This window comes from Xenopus laevis, chromosome 2S, assembly GCF_017654675.1.
Source record: "Xenopus laevis strain J_2021 chromosome 2S, Xenopus_laevis_v10.1, whole genome shotgun sequence".
In the NCBI taxonomy this organism is placed as follows: Eukaryota; Metazoa; Chordata; class Amphibia; order Anura; family Pipidae; genus Xenopus; species Xenopus laevis.
This window is the reverse complement of record NC_054374.1, coordinates 96,151,270-96,168,931: the sequence shown is the minus strand read 5'-3', so window position 1 is coordinate 96,168,931 and position 17,662 is coordinate 96,151,270. Positions and strand designations below refer to the sequence as shown.

Sequence of the window (17,662 nt, the reverse complement as noted above, 5' to 3'; positions counted from 1 at the left end):
ACTGAGCTTATCTGTTATCTGCTGTGTATCCTGTGAATTTTCTCCTTTTTCTGCTTTGAATAGCTGCCCCCATGGCTACACAGCAGCATGTGTATGTAAACTATTGTAGAGTTTCTGAAGCAAACAAACCAGTTTTACAAGTGCAAGGCACCACTGTTATATTTTCATTACTTTGACACTTTGGTGTTACTGTTCCTTTAACTTTGTTTAGTGAGCTAATTCCTTTCCCATGATTACTGCTACTCTGAAGTACCCAAAAAACATCTACAATAACAGTAGAGAACATTTCTTTCTGGATTCATTGCAAAATGCCATTTCTGCAAAGGTACCAGACATCATTGAAATCAACCATCTAAGCATCTTGTTGCACCTTTCTAGATAAACTGCAATTCTTTAAAACTTATTTCTTGCATATGCCTTAGAACCATTCAGTGTGGGCAAATATTCAGGCCCTCTGCTATTCATATTCCAATCTCATTAAAATCTGCAAACTGGAGAGCTGCTGAATAAGAAGCTAAATAACTCAAACAACAAATAATAAATGAAAACCAAATGCAAATTGTCTCAGAATAATGTTCTATGCTTCAAACTAAAAGTTAACTCAAGGCTGAACAACCCATTTAAATTGAAAATCAATTGAATATATATATATATATATATATATATATATATATATATATATATATATATATATATATATATATATATATATATATATATATATATATATATATATATATATATATATATATATATATATATATATATAAATGCTTGTGTAAAACAAAGGCTTTAGTTGAGGGTTTCTCAGTGGACCTGTGATTTGTTTCGATTATGGTTATAACAACTGTAAATAAAATGTGTTTTTTCTTTAAATTTCAGTTTTTGCCATGTTTAGTGCAAGAAAGAACAAATCCATAAATTTTTGCTACTTTAAACAATAGGCAAAAAGTATTTTTGGCCAAACCCTATTTATAGAACTAATGTATTTTTCCTACAGGCCTTTTGGAATTGGGTTGAAAATTATCCAGATGAATTTACAAAGTTGTACCAACGGCCACAGACTGATATGGCAGGTAAGAAGTAGGAGTATAACTGGGTAATGTATTAAGTTGAAATATTTGCAGCTAATTTACTATGTTATAGTATCCATTTATAAAGTTAACTTGTTTATTGGTTGCTGGTTGACAGGTTACTAGGCTAAGTGCAGACTTACTATTTTCAGAGAGAAGGGCGATGTTTGCTCCAGGTGAACTAGCCTGTAAGCTGATAGCCTTTGTTAAAAATCTGTTTAAAAGCAACCATATGATGCCAGATGTGGCTAGTATCTCAGGGATAAAATTGACTGAGAATCAATAAGATTTCAAAGTATAGTATTTAGCCTTCTTTCATTCAATAACTCCTTGGTTATACTTACATTTATTTATATTGAAGCATACTTTCTATTTTGCCATCTCAAATTACCAGCATTCTAAGAAAAACAATCCCACCCCCCTCTTTTTAAATGGTTTCCTTTTAGAGAGCACCGTTTTACTCACAAAACATGTCACTGCCCAGCTAAAATACCATTTATAAGCAGAGCCCTTCAGTGAAAATCTGTTGCTACATCTTGGCTTGTCACATGCAGGTGGGCAATTTGCCATGATCAACAGCACTAGCACTGAAGTATCCCCCCTGGTCCTGGTACAGTCTGCTTCCAGGGTGGAATCTTGAATTATAAATTACATTGATGCAAAGAGGCAGATTCACTAAAGTGCAAAGTTTCCACTCACAAAGAAACACACCCATTATCAAAAGGCAAATATTTTTGAGCATGGAGACAAAAATGGCAGCTTACTAGTGCACCTAACCTGGGGAGACACCTCCACAACAAGAATTCCCATTGTCAAACTGCCTAATAATGAAACCTATACATGCCCTGACCAGATTAACAACACATTTGCGGGAAACTACTCTGGCCTCTATTCGACAAAGCTGAATGCCACAGAGTCAGAAATTGATGATTATCTTCAGGACATAGACTTGGCCAAAATCGAAGACCTAACTTAAACAGAGGTCACCCAGTCAATCAGGGCCTTTCCTCCAGGGAAAACCCCATGAAGAGACTTCATACTGATTGAGTGGAACAAACAACATGCTAAAAATTTGCCTCCTTACTGACCAAACTCTTCAATGAGACACTAGAAGGTAGAAGTTTACCACAATCCATGAGGGAGACGGTTATAGTCCTTATCCCCAAGCCGGAATGTTATTCCTATAGACTCATATCCCTAATTAATGTGGATGCAATAATCTTGGCTAAAGTCCTTGGCACCCGTCTAAACAAACGTATCCTAGAGGTAATCTCCCCCGACCAAGCCGGCTTTATGCCAGGGAGAGCAACAGATATCAATATCAGAAGACTGTATACTAATCTATCCATCACCCATGACAATAATAATAATTGTAGCACTAGACAACGAAAAGGCATTTGACTCAGTGGAGTGGGCATACCCGGGTGCTACAATGCATAAATGTGGAGTTCCCTTGCCCTTCATCAACTGGGTCAAGGAACTGTACAACTACCCAGTGGCGAGAGTAAGAACCAACCACACCATATCCCCCCCTTCCCTATAACAAAGAGTACTAGACAGGGATGCTCGCTCTCACTGCTGCGATTTGGCACTGGCAATGGAGTTCATGGCGTGCAGACTCAAATCTTCCCAGGCTGTGGAGGGTCTACTCCTTGGTCCACTCAGGGAGGTTGTGTCTATGTACACAGACGACGCACTACTTTACTTGACTAATCCTAACAACGCCCTCACAGCAGCCCTCAATATAATAGACAGCAGACAAAGTACTCTAAGTCTAAAGGTGAATTGGTCCAAGTCAGTGCTCTACCCGATAGCTACAGCGCCACAAGGGACGCCAGCCCAGACTTATGGCCTTAAAGTGGACCTGTCACCCAGACACAAAAATCTGTATAATAAAAGTCCTTTTCAAATTAAACATGAAATCCAATTTCAATTTTTTATTAAAGCATTCATAGCTGTTGTAAGCTCATTTAAAAATCTCAGATGTCAATCAAATATTGTCTGCCCCTCCTCTATGCCATGGGCATAGAGTCGGGGGAGACAATTACTTTCACTTTCCATTCAGCACTTCCTAAATGTCACTGCTCTCCACACATTCCCCCGTTCTCTTTACCATTTAATTGTGTAGCCAGGGCATGGGAATGGACATCGGGTCCCCCATTCTGGTGCACAATCAAGATTCTGAGATGATGCAAGGCTTTCCTTAAAAACAGTGTCCACAAGTGTCCACAAAATGGCTGCTGCCTGCTTGCTAACATTTTGAATTCCCAGACTGAAGCAAACACGATTCAAATAATTTATACAGTGTAATTAAAGTTCATTTTGCTTGACTAATGTGATAAAATAGGATTTTGAATAATTTTTTTGGGTGACGGGTCCCCTTTAAATGGGTCTCCACGTTCAAATACCTGGGAATCTGGATTCGTGCAGACCTGGGAATCTGGATTCATGCAGTTTATAGAACGAACTCCCATCATCTTTGTACTTGAAACAAAAACTAAGGCATGGCCTCGGCTCCCTCTCTCCCTCATTGGTAGAATAAACCTGTTCAAAATGATCATGCTTTCAAAACTAACCTATGTTTTCAGACAAGCTCCGGTGACAATCCCCAACAAGATCTTTAAGAAGATATGGTCCCTCACACTGACTTTCTCCCTCCTTAACGTTATATTTAGATATCTGCAGCTTCGACATGTCATAAAGTCCCAATTTGGTAGCCAAAGCATAGACCCCCCGAAACTTGAGATCTGGATCCACAAGCCTGTTTTAAAGAAACCCTTATCCCAATTCTCTATTTGCTTGACAATGACCGGTGGCCCCGCTCTGAGCAAGCTTCACATTAAATGGCAAAGTGACATCCCGGGCATCACAGAAGAGGTTTGGCAAGAGGTACTGGAAAATGCAACCCAGGACAAACTGACTCATATAAAATTTCTACACCAAACCTACTTTACCCCAAGCTACCTACACAAACTAAACACTTGCTTAAGTGAGAACTGCCCTTGATGCCAAGGGGGCCCAACAACTTACATCCACATAATATGGTCCTTTTGCTCATAGATTCTGGTCTATGGTCACACAACAGATCGGAGGCAGACTAGACATACCAATCTGGACCTGATAGTACTCCTGCTCAATCAGGTCGAGGAGCTGTCCCCCAAGAAAACAGTTCAAAACCATCTATCCCTGCTGTGACACCTCCGAGGGCCCAACCCAGCCACTGTGGGAAGACCTCATCCACAAAGCTGTACCACTATACAAACTAACATACATGAGACAAGGCTGTCTGCAAAAATGTGAAAAGATCTGGGGACCATGGTTGGGCCTAGAGGAGGAGGGTTGATGACTTTTCCCAAAAACGCCCAACTTATTACCCCACACCCTGCACTATGCACAAAGATACCATATTCAGATACTGCGACCAGTGTTTCTAACAAAGCAATTCTAGGCAAAAAAGACATGACAATATATGTTGATTGTACTCTGTTTATTTTATTGGTTTGATTTTGTTTGTTTAAACATATATGCAAATGTTCCAAGATAATCACAAGAATTAACTGTATATGAGAATCTTTCAATAAAAGAAAAAAAGTGCAAAGTGGCCGATGCTAGCGACAATTCGCCAGAAATTGCATCCGCAGGGACATCTCCAATTCACTAATAGGTGTAGAGGACAATTTGCTAGTGAACGAGCCCGTCGTCATGGGTCGTTCGCACCGTATAGGCAGTCAACTTTTTGCTCTGGCAAACAGTCATTACCATGGCCGGAACTAGGTGTAGGCAGAAGAGGCACCTGTCTATGGCGCAAAGATGTGGGGACACTGGGCGGGTACCTATTCAAAAGTTTTCTGCTGACCCCTAGTCCAGGTGTCTCCCCTGTCACACCCGCCTACCTCTTTCAACCATCTTCCTATGGAGCGTTCACAGTCCTGAGCTCGTTCGTACGTGCACACGGGGGGGGGGGGTTTGGGGAGTGGGATAGCCTAGGGCACCCTGTCCGCACGGCCAGGCCCTGGCCACTACTCCACAAATTCACTAAGATGCGAATTTTACTGAACATTACCTCTTTTGCCAGAGTTTGCCTAACTTCGAAATTCAAGCCTTGATAAATCTGCCCATAGTGTCTTAGCAGAGACAATTATCAATAATGTCTATTTTGTAGCCATGACCAGTATCTCCATTTGTTATTGCCCGTAAAGCAACTAAACTTAGTGTTGTTTCCTTTGCCCCCTTTTTTCTTTTTTTCTTTCTTTATCTTAACAGCAAGGATTGTATATTGAATCTCCAACTTGCTTTGAGCTATCAAGTTTTAATGCTTGAATAAAAAAATCATAAAACCTATTTGTTAAACAAATTTATTAAGCTTTTATAACTATGCTACATCTGTTAAGTCTTTCTTTTGTTTTTTTGCTTATGTTCTGCTTATACAATATCCCAAGAAATTATTTTGATGACTTTTGATATACAGGTAATTTTATACATATGTTCGGTTATAGGACAGTTGTTTTACTTTTTTTTTGTTCACTTTGCATAGACTGCGCAGAAAAGCTTTTTGACTTGGTGGACAGCTTTGCTGAGAGCAACAAGCGCAAAGCAGCAGTGTGGCCATTGCAGATAATTTTGTTGGTTTTGTGTCCTGAAATTATTCAAGATATTTCCAAAGAAGTTGTAGAAGAAAGTAAAATGAACAAGGTGAGTGAACCTCTGCTTAAAAGTAAATCTATTATTTAATGTTCATAGACCAGTTTTGAAATCTGGTCTATTAAAATAATGTCTTCACTGTATGCAATAAAACCTGATATTTTCTTTCCAAATTTGAATCACTACCTGTATTAGAATTGTGTGCGTTGTGTTACTGTTAAAAACAGACATAGCTGAAGTGAAGGACAAACACAAAATTAAATGTGAAGAATTGATTATTTTTTCTCTTTTATAAAGAGAAAATTCTTGCAAATTCTGGTATGCCTGTCTAAATAAAGGGCAATATCTTTTGAAAATATTGGCTGAAAATCTCAGTAGATATTGAAGAGTACAGGTTGTTCACATCCTGAGCATTTAACAAATATTATCTTGCGCTAATAGCATTTTAAAAATTTCCTGCAAGACAGTGTGTTCAATGCAAGAACTTTCTTGGTTTGCAAAAGGCAGCAACAACATATGTGCAATTATAGATAAAGTTGACAATAAATCATCATTACATGGGTCTGCCCAGTGGACAATGGAGCACACTGAGAACTATATTCTGTGCTAGCTTCTGGAACATGGGGTGGAGGGCAGCAAATTTTCTAAATAAACTAGCAGAGAAAACACTACTTGTGATATTAGCTTAAGCCTAAATTGAAGGAGCAGAGAATTGAACCACATTATTATTAAAATTTAAATTTCATTGAAATACTATACTAACAAATTCACCCAGGAAAGTTCTGTTTAACATTTTGTTTTGCTGCATAAGATTTTTTTATGTGAAAATGTTCTTTTGGTTATAGTTATTTCAAAGATATATTTATCTGTTATTATAAATTATTTTCCTTAATTTTTTATATGTGAGCAAGAATTTGGTATTTCCACAAATACTATGGCACTCGGACATATGCTACTTGAACTATATACAGTTTTTTAGGGACAAATAACTAGCCACACTTTTAAAATGCTATGTAATTCCTTCATATACATTCATTAACTGTTGCTTTCTGATCTTTGTTCATGTAATGTTAGAAACTGTTCCTTGAAAACCTCAGAAAAGCTTTGGCTGGTCATGGAGGAATGAAGTCACTCACAGAAACAGCAGCCATTGCTAGTGTCAAATTGTGCAAAGCCTCAACTTACATCAACTGGGAAGATAATTCTGTCATATTCCACCTTGTGCAGTCCTTAGTCATGGACTTGAAGGTATAATGGAGTTTATAAATTCTTGATTGGTTACAGGTAAAACACAATATTGCATAGTAAAGTATTGTTCTAACATAAGGTTTATTTTTCTTTTTACCAATAATTTTTTGAAGAACAGTGTACAGGAGTTTGCATACAGGTTATAATAGGTGGATATAATAAGTGACATAAGGATTTCTTGATGCTATCCAGCACAATACAGATTTGGTCATCAGTTGGAATTAGCCAGCAGTATGTATTTTGTACTTTTAAAGCATTTGAGATTGATAGAGTATAAGCAATTGCAATTTATCAACAAGGACTAAAGTGTCTGTGTTAAGCATAGGACCATTAATATAACACATCATGCAGATATGCTTGATATTGAATTTTAAGATAGGAAAGAAGGAAAAAGAAATGACCCTTTGAATTGCACCTTCCCATCCACCATAGTCCCAAAAATGTGTATCTGCACAGCATAAATTAAAACATAACTTTTAAAGGAGAAGGAATGTTTAAAACTAAGTAAGCCTTATCAGAAAAGTCCATCTAAATATACCAGTAAACCTCCAAAGTAGTGCTGCTCTGAGTCCCCTGTTAAAAGAAACACTGCATTTCTTTCCTTCTATTGTGTACACATGGACTTCTGTATCAGACTTCCTGCCTTCAGCTTCAACCTCATTGCCCTGGGCAAGAGCATGCTCAGTTTGCTCCTCTTCCCCCCCCCCCTTCTCTACTGTAATCTGAGCCCAGAGCAGGGAGAGACTCAGGCAGGAAGTGATGTCACACCACATTAATACTGCAGCTCCTATCCTAAACAAACAGAGAGTTTCTAGAGCTTTTTACTCAGGTATAGTAAAACATTCTACAAAATAAATATAGAATTCTAGCTTGCACTATTGCAGCTAATCTATTGGCAATAAAATGCCTCCGTAGCTTTCCTTCTCCTTTAATAAATACAGTTAAAATAGGTAGAAATCCAGTGTGTCACCATTCAAAATAGGTTAGGTACAGGGAGGCAGAATACCAAGAGGTAGTGGGTTGGTATTGCATGCATACAGCATAGAATATGGCAGGTAATCATTGGAATGTAGTAGCGTACCTACATGGGTAAATTCCACATACAGGATTGGCTAGGAGATGGGAGTAATGAATATACCACTCAAGGTTTGGTGTATTAACCACCAATCAACCTCCCAATTCCCCCACAACACAATTGTAAAGTACTAGTAATAGCGTCTTTGTGCATAGATCGTAGTGAGCTGCTATACATATGCACGAGACCACTTAGAGACCGCAGCTTCCGGAAATGAGCGTGTGGAAAACAGGCACAGTTTAACAAACCCTTGCTGAGTTTTGGGACTATGGTGGATGGGAAGGTGCAATTCAAAGGGTCATTTCTTTTTCCTTCTTTCCTATGTTGATCCAATTACTTGACCTACAAACCATCCCTTGTTGATTTTTCAGTTGATGGTAAGTGCTCTCCAACGCCACTTGAATATATAGAATTTTAAGTCCTCTTTGAAAGAATTTGAGAGCACTACTCTAGATAAAGAAGGATGAGAGAAATTTGATTTTTCTTGTTTCCAATATGATTCTCAGCTGCATATTAAACTCCTTACATATATGTATGTGACTACAAATTCTGTACTGTAAAACTATTGGATATTCTAGAAACATGCTGATTTACTCGTTGTCCATTTTCCCAATTAGAATTTACTGTTTAATCCAAGCAAACCTTTCTCCAGAGGAACAGTGAGCCAGAATGCTGATTTGGATCTTATGATTGACTGCTTGGTTTCCTGTTTTCGAATCAACCCTCACAACAACCAGCACTTTAAAGTACGTATTATTAAATGCACAGACAGTTCTTTTCTTTGTGATGGTAGCCATTAGTTTACCAATGATTCACGGATAATGCTACTATGCAGAGAAGTAAGACTCTTTATACTATGGCCGAAAGGCAAACAAGTTAGGGACCACCATATGGGGTTTACCGTGACATGGTATGGTGGCTTTTCAACTTTATGATCATAACTTTGTAACTAAAAACCCCTTGTTTTGTAAACTTACTTTTGAGACAGGGGACTAGGGAATGTGCATTAAAACTAGCACTTCCATTATACTTAAATATACTATTACTTAGCCTTTAGAGTGCTACACCCCCATTTTTTTTACCAATGAAGAGTGTACATTTCTTTTTAGTTAAGCAATTTGTTTATTTCACATACTGTCCAATATTGTCTGTGATGTTTGTATTAAAGTGCAAGGCAACCACCTTTAAAAAAAAAAAAAAAAAAAAATTCCCTATATAACAATCCCCCCTTTGGTATGCTCAGTGGCTTAACTAGCTGCTGCTATGTTTTTTTGTCTTTTTTTTTTTTTTTTTTTTACAGTCATCACCAATTTAGCAGATTCGCTGTTTGGGCACATGGGCCAATATAACCCTGCCCTCAGACCCTGGAATGTGATATTCGCTCTCAATCAGAGCCCTCTTGCCCACCAATAATTGGTGACATGTACATTAGAAAGCTCCCTCTAGCCCCTGCTCCCGATCCCTTCTAGATTCAACTGCGCAGAATCGCAGTCTTGGTCTTGTCCAGAGCACAGCTTTATGGGTGTTTGAGATAGAAGTAATCAGCACTTATTATTCAATCAAGCTTATTCTGCACAAAAATGCATGCAATTTCAGGTAATTCAAGAGAGCTTTATAAGTTGTTGTTGCTTTTCATATGAGATGGCATTCATATTGGGGTTTCCTTGTCCTTTAATATGGATAAATGCATGCAATTTTCTTTTCAGTCCTATATTAAGATAAAGTTACATTCAGTTTTTTTTCCTGTGAAGAGGGCTACTTTTGTTAGTCATAACATTAGTGTATTTTTCAAAAATGCTTTAACTAACTTCAGTTCTGTTTTTTCCCTATTAAAGACCTGTTTGGCACAGTCATCACCAACAACATTTCATTATGTGCTTGTAAATTCTCTGCACAGAATAATAACAAATGTAAGTATTTGAAGTTGATTTTTACATCAGAAGTTAATGCAAAAAGACTTTAGTGCATATGTATGCTGTTGGCATAATAAGTCTTTAATATATTACAACGTTACTGTGACTTAAAAAAAAACTTTTTTTTGTAGGCAATTATGAGTAATATATGGCGTTGCTTTTACATGGTGCTAAAAATTAATATTATCTTTAAAAATAGCCCATTTATTAGAAATCCCTACAGATGTTGACTGGTCCCTGTTTCAAATGAGGGGTGGGCGTGTCCTAACGGTCCCTGTCAGAAGCACAGTAGGAGGTGGACAGCCAATCACAGCCCTGCAGTTACACAAGCTAAGACAGGCTGCAGTTCCCTATCAGGTCCTGCTAGCTGCTGATTGGTTCCTGTCCTACAGTGCAGTGAGCTGAATGCTTCCGGCTCCCCTGCATAGCCTGGGAATTCAAGGAGCAGGAAGTGAAACAGAAGGGAGTGATTATTAGGGTTTTTGCAGAAATATTTAATAAAACAGCCTGAAACACTACTTTTTTAAGCACAATTCTTCTATATCTAAATGAGTATAACGCTCTTGAACGTTCTTATTTTTTACATGAGATGTCTCCTTTAACAAAACAAGATGGTCAAAATAGTCTCCAGTATCTGCTGAAGCATTAGCTAGACAGTGTAGCTGGCAAGATTTTCAGAGATGCTATTAGTGAGGAAAACCTTGTAATTAACCTGTTGCAAATAACTTGCAATATTGTAGGTACATAGCAACCCTGCTATCAGCCATATGAAATCTGCAGTAGTCTACCTTTTGTGAAACTACAAATCATAGAATTCTGGTTGGAAACATAGTGGGATGCTTGGATCTTTAGATCTGCTTCTATATTTAGGATTTTTGGATCTTTATATCTGCAGCGGAGCTTGATTAAGGGATAAATCCTAACCCATTATCAGCCCCCCCCTCCACTGCCACCTCCATTGCTACCTCCCTAAGCTCCGTTCCTGCAATATCTATTCTTTTTCTAAGTGTCGCTGTGTGCTCACCTGTCCTAATCCTGCAGAGTTGTGCAGTGGAGTTCAAAGACACCATCTTCCCCTGTCTTGTTATTCTTTTCTGGTAATTTCTGGTAGGTCTTGCGGAAGCATTCTCAGTTGAAGCTGATCTGTTGGCAAACTAAATATTTTGTAATTTTCTTCCCTTTAAGCAGTATTCCATTAGTATTTTTTCCATGAGCTCTACATATTTGAAATATGGTGGAAATTGTATACAAAAAAATATAACAAAAGCATAAAGGGACAAAATATTCAGAAATAAGCAAATAATTAAATAGTGAAGAAAAGGGCCAATACAGAATATTCAGTAATACATTTAGATATGTCCTGTGTTTGCGTGATTGGTATATCATTACATAGCTTTACGCCGGTAGCATATTTAGCAGGGACATTGCTAGACAAAATAAGTTAGTCTTTGTCACTTTTTTACTTATTGTGGAATGAATATGAATGCTCCACTGACATTTTTTATCATTGGATGTGATCAGATGCTCTCCTGCAAAATAATGATAGATCTGGCAATTGTAGCAAAAAAAAAAATATTTTTTGTCCTAGTTTACTGTAGTGGCTAAACAACTGTTAATTCTTGCACTTTTTTTAGTAGGTTACTGTATATTATATATTTTCTTCTGAATCTCTTACATGTAGGTCAGTTTAGTTGCGGCAAATGAAACAATTTATAGACCAACTTTATCTGTACAGTAATTTTTTTTGTTCCTATGTCTTAGTCTGCATTGGATTGGTGGCCTAAGATTGATGCAGTATATTGCTACTCAGGAGAACTGCGCAGCATGTTTTCTGAAACTCTCAAAATTGTTATGCAGCTGCAGACAGCAAGCCGTATGACACCGGTAAGGTTTTCCTCATCAGTAAAATGTTTCCGTGGTATATGAAGGGTGTTTTTGTAGTACCAATTCCCTTTTTTTCTTAAATTACTGTTGTATGACCATTATTTAACTGTTATACTGTGGGTTTTTTTTACCCTCAAATCTATTTTGTGGAATAATAAAAATTATTTGGTAAATTTACAAATTTAGTTTGCAAACTTTTCCTACATAGCTTGACAATGAATTGTTCAGTATCAAAAAAACTGGGTAAACAGACAGGACGTGCAAAATAAAAAATGTTTCTAATATAGTTGGCCAAAAATGTAAGCTATAAAGGCTGCAGTGAGTGGATGTCTAAGATAACAGAACGTTACATCCTGCTTTACAGCTCTCTTTTTTTCCAATAATTGGTTACCAGGCAGTAACCAATCAGTGACTTGAGGGGGGCCACATGGGTCATAACTCTTTACTTTTGAATCTGAGCTGATGCTGATTATCGATTGCAAACTCACTGAACAGTTATGTCTCAAGTGAGCCCCCTTCAAGTGGCTGACTAACTTCGTGTTGGAGAGCTGAAAAGCAGGTAGTTGGGTTCTGTTCTGTTATGTTCGATATCCACTCACTCCAGCCTTTATAGATCACATTTTTGGCTAACTAACTATATAAGAAACATTTTTTAGTTTGCAAGGCCTATCTATTTATCCAGTTTTTATTTTTGCACCAAACTGTTCCTTTAAATAACTTTTACCTGCGTTCTATTAAATTGTTATATTCACATAAGTTTCATGCAATAACCTCTAATAATTTGAATGATTAAACTAGCAGCAGGCTAATTTTTAGATTTTTTAAGAACTGTTCTTATTTTTGATAAACGCAAAAGTTTTATACAATTTGGTGTGATCAGTGTGGAAATCCTGCAGACTTGATGCGTAAAAAAAGAAATTGCATGCATAAGTCAGGCACTTGTCGTTTTTTTTCCTGATTGCCCACCAGTCAGATCTCATTTCCAATGCTCAAATGTTCAGAACTAATTAAAAAAACACATTACTCCTGTTTACTCCTGTTTGCAACCAATCAGATGTTTGCTTCCATTGTTCTTTCTGTAGCTGATGTAAAAAAAATCTATTCATTTGTTTTGGGTTACTTCCTAGGTGCAAATTTGCCCAGTTTTATAAATGTGTGTTTACACTGTGTGTTTATAAAAGTGTGTTTACACTGTGCTATGCAACATATTATATCTTAGCTGCTGATGCAATTTGGAAGCACAGAGTTTGTGGTTTGTGGCCTAGTGATTTTCTGTATTCTCATCAAAACCATAGGAATTATTCATGTATGTGCTGTATCCTTTGCATTTGTTCTTTACACTGACCTCTGTCTGATAATACTAATAGAAAGCCGTATATACTCGAGTATAAGTCAAGTTTTTCAGCACCCAAAATGTGCTGAAAAATCCTACCTCGGCTTATACTCAAGTCAGTAAAAAAAAACTCTGGCAGATGAAACCGATATATTAAGAAGACTGCTGCCTTACCGGTACATTTGCAGAGAACATGTATCCCACATGATCTGTAGCTGTGCTACTGACCGGAGTCCCGTGCCCCTGCACCCCGGATGGGGCCCGCAACCCATCCATGGGGCCCTGATCCTAAGGAGCCAACGGGGAACACCCCCCTCCCAGCCAGAAATAATGGCGTTTATCCGAGGCGCAGGAGCGCAGAACTTTACGCAAGGAGTGTGTGGCGTGCTGCCGACTGAAGTGCGGGTGGTGCGCATCATGTGGGTTTTCTCAGCGACTTAACAACTCCGGGCCATAACAACTCTGGGCCCGGCAAAAAATCTTGAAGGGGCCCGGCGCCGGCTGCAGGAAGCACCCAACTCTCTCCTCCTGCCCACCAGTAACTCAGGGACGCCCCAGACAAAAAAATCTTGAAGGGGCCAGGCGCTTGCTGCAGACAGAAGTATCCCCGGCTCTCCCCTTCCGCCTGCCAGCATCTCCGGGCTGCCCCTACCCCAGTGAATCGATTAATCTTTGAAGGGGCCCAGCAGCAGAGAGCAGCTTCCCCTCCCACATTCTAACAACTCTGGGTAGCCCGGCCCCACTGGAGAAAAATCTTTGAAGGCGTTCGCCGCCTACTACAGGGAGCAGCTTCCTGTTTCTCCCATCCTATTGTTTTAATTAAGACAAATGTATGGGCTTTGTGATTTTGTGCACTTAAACAGGGTAAAACCTGAAAATATTAATGTTGTCTTATTACAACGTCCTGATTTGTAAGAGATGCTTAGAGGGACAGTGTGCAGTTATATGCACCTAAGATATTTAGAAATGTATTATGCATATTCTTTTAATTAAAAAAAATATTGTTTTCTGCTATTTTAACGGAAGAAAGCATTAATGGAACAAGTGTGCTGATTTCCCCACTTTAATTCAAACAACAAATATCCTGGGGTTCTTGGTTTTATTCCAGGCTTTTTCTCCTGCACTCCAAAAACACACAGGCAGGTAAAATTGCCCATAGTGTGTTTGTCCTAGTGAAAATTACTATACAGGTATAGGATCCCTTATCTGGAAACCCGATATCCAGAAAGTTTGGAATTACGGAATGGCTGTCTCCCATAGACTCCTTTTTATCCAAATAATCCAAATTTAAAAAATGATTTCCTTTTTCTCTGTAATAATAAAACAGTAGTTTGTACTTGATCCCAAGACATAATTAATCCTTATTGGAAGCAAAACCACCCTGTTGGGTTTATTTAATGTTTAAATGAATTTCTATTAGATTTAAGGCATGAAGACCCAAATTACGAAAAGATCAGTTTTCCGGAAAACCCCATGTCCCAAACATTCTGGATAACAGGTCCCATACCTGTATAAGGTCCCTTCAGAGACTGATAAGAATGACGTGTAATCTCCAAAGTGCTGCTGAATACTGTATGTCACATATGCAAAAATCAAAAGAGAGTCTGTTTAGTTTTTCTACATTTCTATAAATATAATAATAAATATATAATCCTTATGTATGATATGCTTGTTTCCATTGAAGGAGTCATTCATGTAAAGTGAACTTGGCATATAAGCTGTTGCTAAAGGGAGTATATACAAACATTTTTGTCCGTCTTGAAAAATTGTATGATTTGATAAGAGCTAAAAGTGTAATAGATAAGTTAACTTGGGAAAGTATGGGGTAAACTTATATACAAAAACATTGTGCTCTGCTTTATTGGTGTCTAATATTATTCCATAAATCTTCTATGAAAACTGTGTGATATAAAGTGTGGTTTTCTGCAAATATTTGCAATTTGAATAACATAATCTTACAGACTTAATTAATGCTGGGGTCAGACATTTAAAAGATGGGAAGAGTCAAATGCAAAAATGTGAATATGAAGACTAATTGAAAAAATGCTAAGAATTGGCCATTCTACAATATACTAAAAGTTAACAAAGGTGAAAAAGCCCTACCCAGTGGATCCATGTAGTTTAAGGGCTCTTACAGACGAGCGTTTTTACCTGCGCTCCCCTGCGTTCCGTTTTTCTGCATTCAGCCGCAGGGGAGCGCAGGAATAGACGCATTACATTTTTTCCAATGGGGCTGTACTTACACAGGCGCGTGTAGGCGCCAAACGCAGGTTGAGACGCAACATGCTGCATTTTTCCTGCGTTCGGCGCCTACACGCGCCTGTGTGAGTACATCCCCATTGGAAAAAATGTAATGCGTCTATCCCTGCGCTCCCCTGCGGCTGAATGCAGAAAAACGGAACGCAGGGGAGCGCAGGTAAAAACGCTCGTCTGTAAGAGCCCTAAAGGGGAAAAAGGGCAAAAAATTAAATCCCATTTCTGCGTTCTTTAATGAAAAATAAATCTATCTCCAATATACTTTAATTAAAAAATGTATACTGTTTCTATAATAAACCTGACTGTATGCAGTGACATTCCCCCTTCGTTTTACTTTCTCTGACTGCTGAGGATAGGAAACTTCAGATGGTTTCTAGCTTCTCTGCAGGAAAACGATCATACTTTCAAATGGCAGGGGGGAGGGACTTCCCAGAACTCGAGCAGCTTTGTTTCCCTGTAGAGCAGCCAGCGACAGTGTAGAGATTTGTATCCACAGACCCAGTTGTCTTTATATACTGATTATTAATCAATCTTGTTGTATAAGCTACTATGGCAGAAATTATTTGACTTGTGCTACATACCAACAGTTAGATCTACTTTTTTTCAATTTTAGTGCCACCTGTTCTGTCTGCCGGCCAAACATGATGTTGGGTATTGTGTGATTTATGTCCACCATTGAATTTTTTTCATTTATCCACTTGGTTTCCTTCCTGGAAGATGTCTCATCCATGCTTCTGGTGCAAAATATGGAGATGATATCCCAGTAATATGTAAATCTAATATCGCAGAATGCGTTTTCTCTGCCCTTGTGTGGAACGGCAATTAATGGGATGTCCATTTAGGAATTTTATTAGTCCAGGGATAGAACTTTTTCAGCCTGCCCTTCTTAGTGGAGTGTTGGGTATGTGATGTTGGCCTAAGGCTTGGCTCAGGCAGGAATATTTGAACAAAACTTCAGCCACATGTGCTTTGCATTGGTAAGTCCTCTGCCACCTTCACACAGGCAAGCAGCTAGGACACCGTTGAGGATCTAACACAGCTCATAATCATTTTTAAAGACTAGAAAAATTACGTTTTTACAAGATGTCAAATTGAATGTGTATTTTAGATTCAGCATTGTTAATAAGCAAAACATATATATTAAAGTAAAACTATACCCCCAAAATGAATACTTAAGCATATTAAAGAATCTTATCAAACTGGAATATACAGTATATATATTTAAGTAAATATTTCTACATCTCTTGCCTTGAACCACCATTTTGTGATGCTCTCTGTGCTGCCTTAAGGTGGCCATACACGGGCCGATAAAAGCTGCCGACAGACCGTGTCGGCAGCTTATTGGCCCGTGTATGGGGGCCCCCGACGGGCTTCCCCGATCGAGATCTGGCCGAAAGTCGGCCAGATCTCGATCGGATGGGATTAAAAATCCCGTCGGATCGCGGCCGCATCTGTTAGTTGATGCGGTCCCGCGATCCGACCGCCCGTTTGGCGAACGCTAGGATCCGATCGTTGGGCCCTAGGGCCCACGATCGGATCAGCCCGATATTGCCCACCTCAAGGTGGGCATATCGGAGGGAGATACGCTCGTTTGGCGACATCGCCAAACGAGCGGATCTATCCGTGTATGGCCACCTTTAGAGATCACCTGACCAGAAATACTACAACTCTAAGAAGAAGAAGTGTGGAAACAAAAGACAAAATTCTGTCTTTTAATTGGCTCATGTGACCTAACAAGTATAGTTTGTTTGGTATGTTTGTGTGCACCGTGAATCATACAATCTCAGGGAGCTGCCCTTATTTTTTAAATGACAGTTTTCTATTTAGGATTACCCAATGGCACATACGACTAAAACATATATTATTATGAAAATGGTTTATTTACATAGTTAAATTGGGTTGAAAAAAGACAAAGTCCATCAAGTTCAACCCCTCCAAATGAAAACCCAGCATCCATACACACACCCCTCCCTACTTTTAATTAAATTCTATATACCCATACCTATACTAACTATAGAGCTTAGTATCACAATAGCCTTTGATATTATGTCTGTCCAAAAAATCGTCCAAGCCATTCTTAAAGGCATTAACTGAATCAGCCATCACAACATCACCCGGCAGTGCATTCCACAACCTCACTGTCCTGACTGTGAAGAACCCCCTACGTTGCTTCAAATGAAAGTTCTTTTCTTCTAGTCTAAAGGGGTGGCCTCTGGTACGGTGATCCACTTTATGGGTA

At 38.6% G+C, this 17,662-nt stretch overlaps 1 protein-coding gene across 4 annotated transcripts in view; it reads left to right on the top strand.

The window, feature by feature from the left end:
- Positions 1-17,662, top strand: part of nf1.S (neurofibromin 1 S homeolog) — a 150,516-nt gene that overhangs the window by 24,164 nt on the left and 108,690 nt on the right. For all 4 annotated transcript variants that reach the window (XM_018249712.2, XM_018249711.2, XM_018249713.2 and 1 more), the window contains exons 7-12: positions 1,001-1,076; positions 5,608-5,765; positions 6,789-6,962; positions 8,655-8,783; positions 9,873-9,947; positions 11,712-11,834. In XM_018249712.2, the coding sequence (XP_018105201.1) occupies positions 1,001-1,076; positions 5,608-5,765; positions 6,789-6,962; positions 8,655-8,783; positions 9,873-9,947; positions 11,712-11,834 (735 nt within the window). The remainder of the gene's footprint in view (positions 1-1,000; positions 1,077-5,607; positions 5,766-6,788; positions 6,963-8,654; positions 8,784-9,872; positions 9,948-11,711; positions 11,835-17,662) is intronic.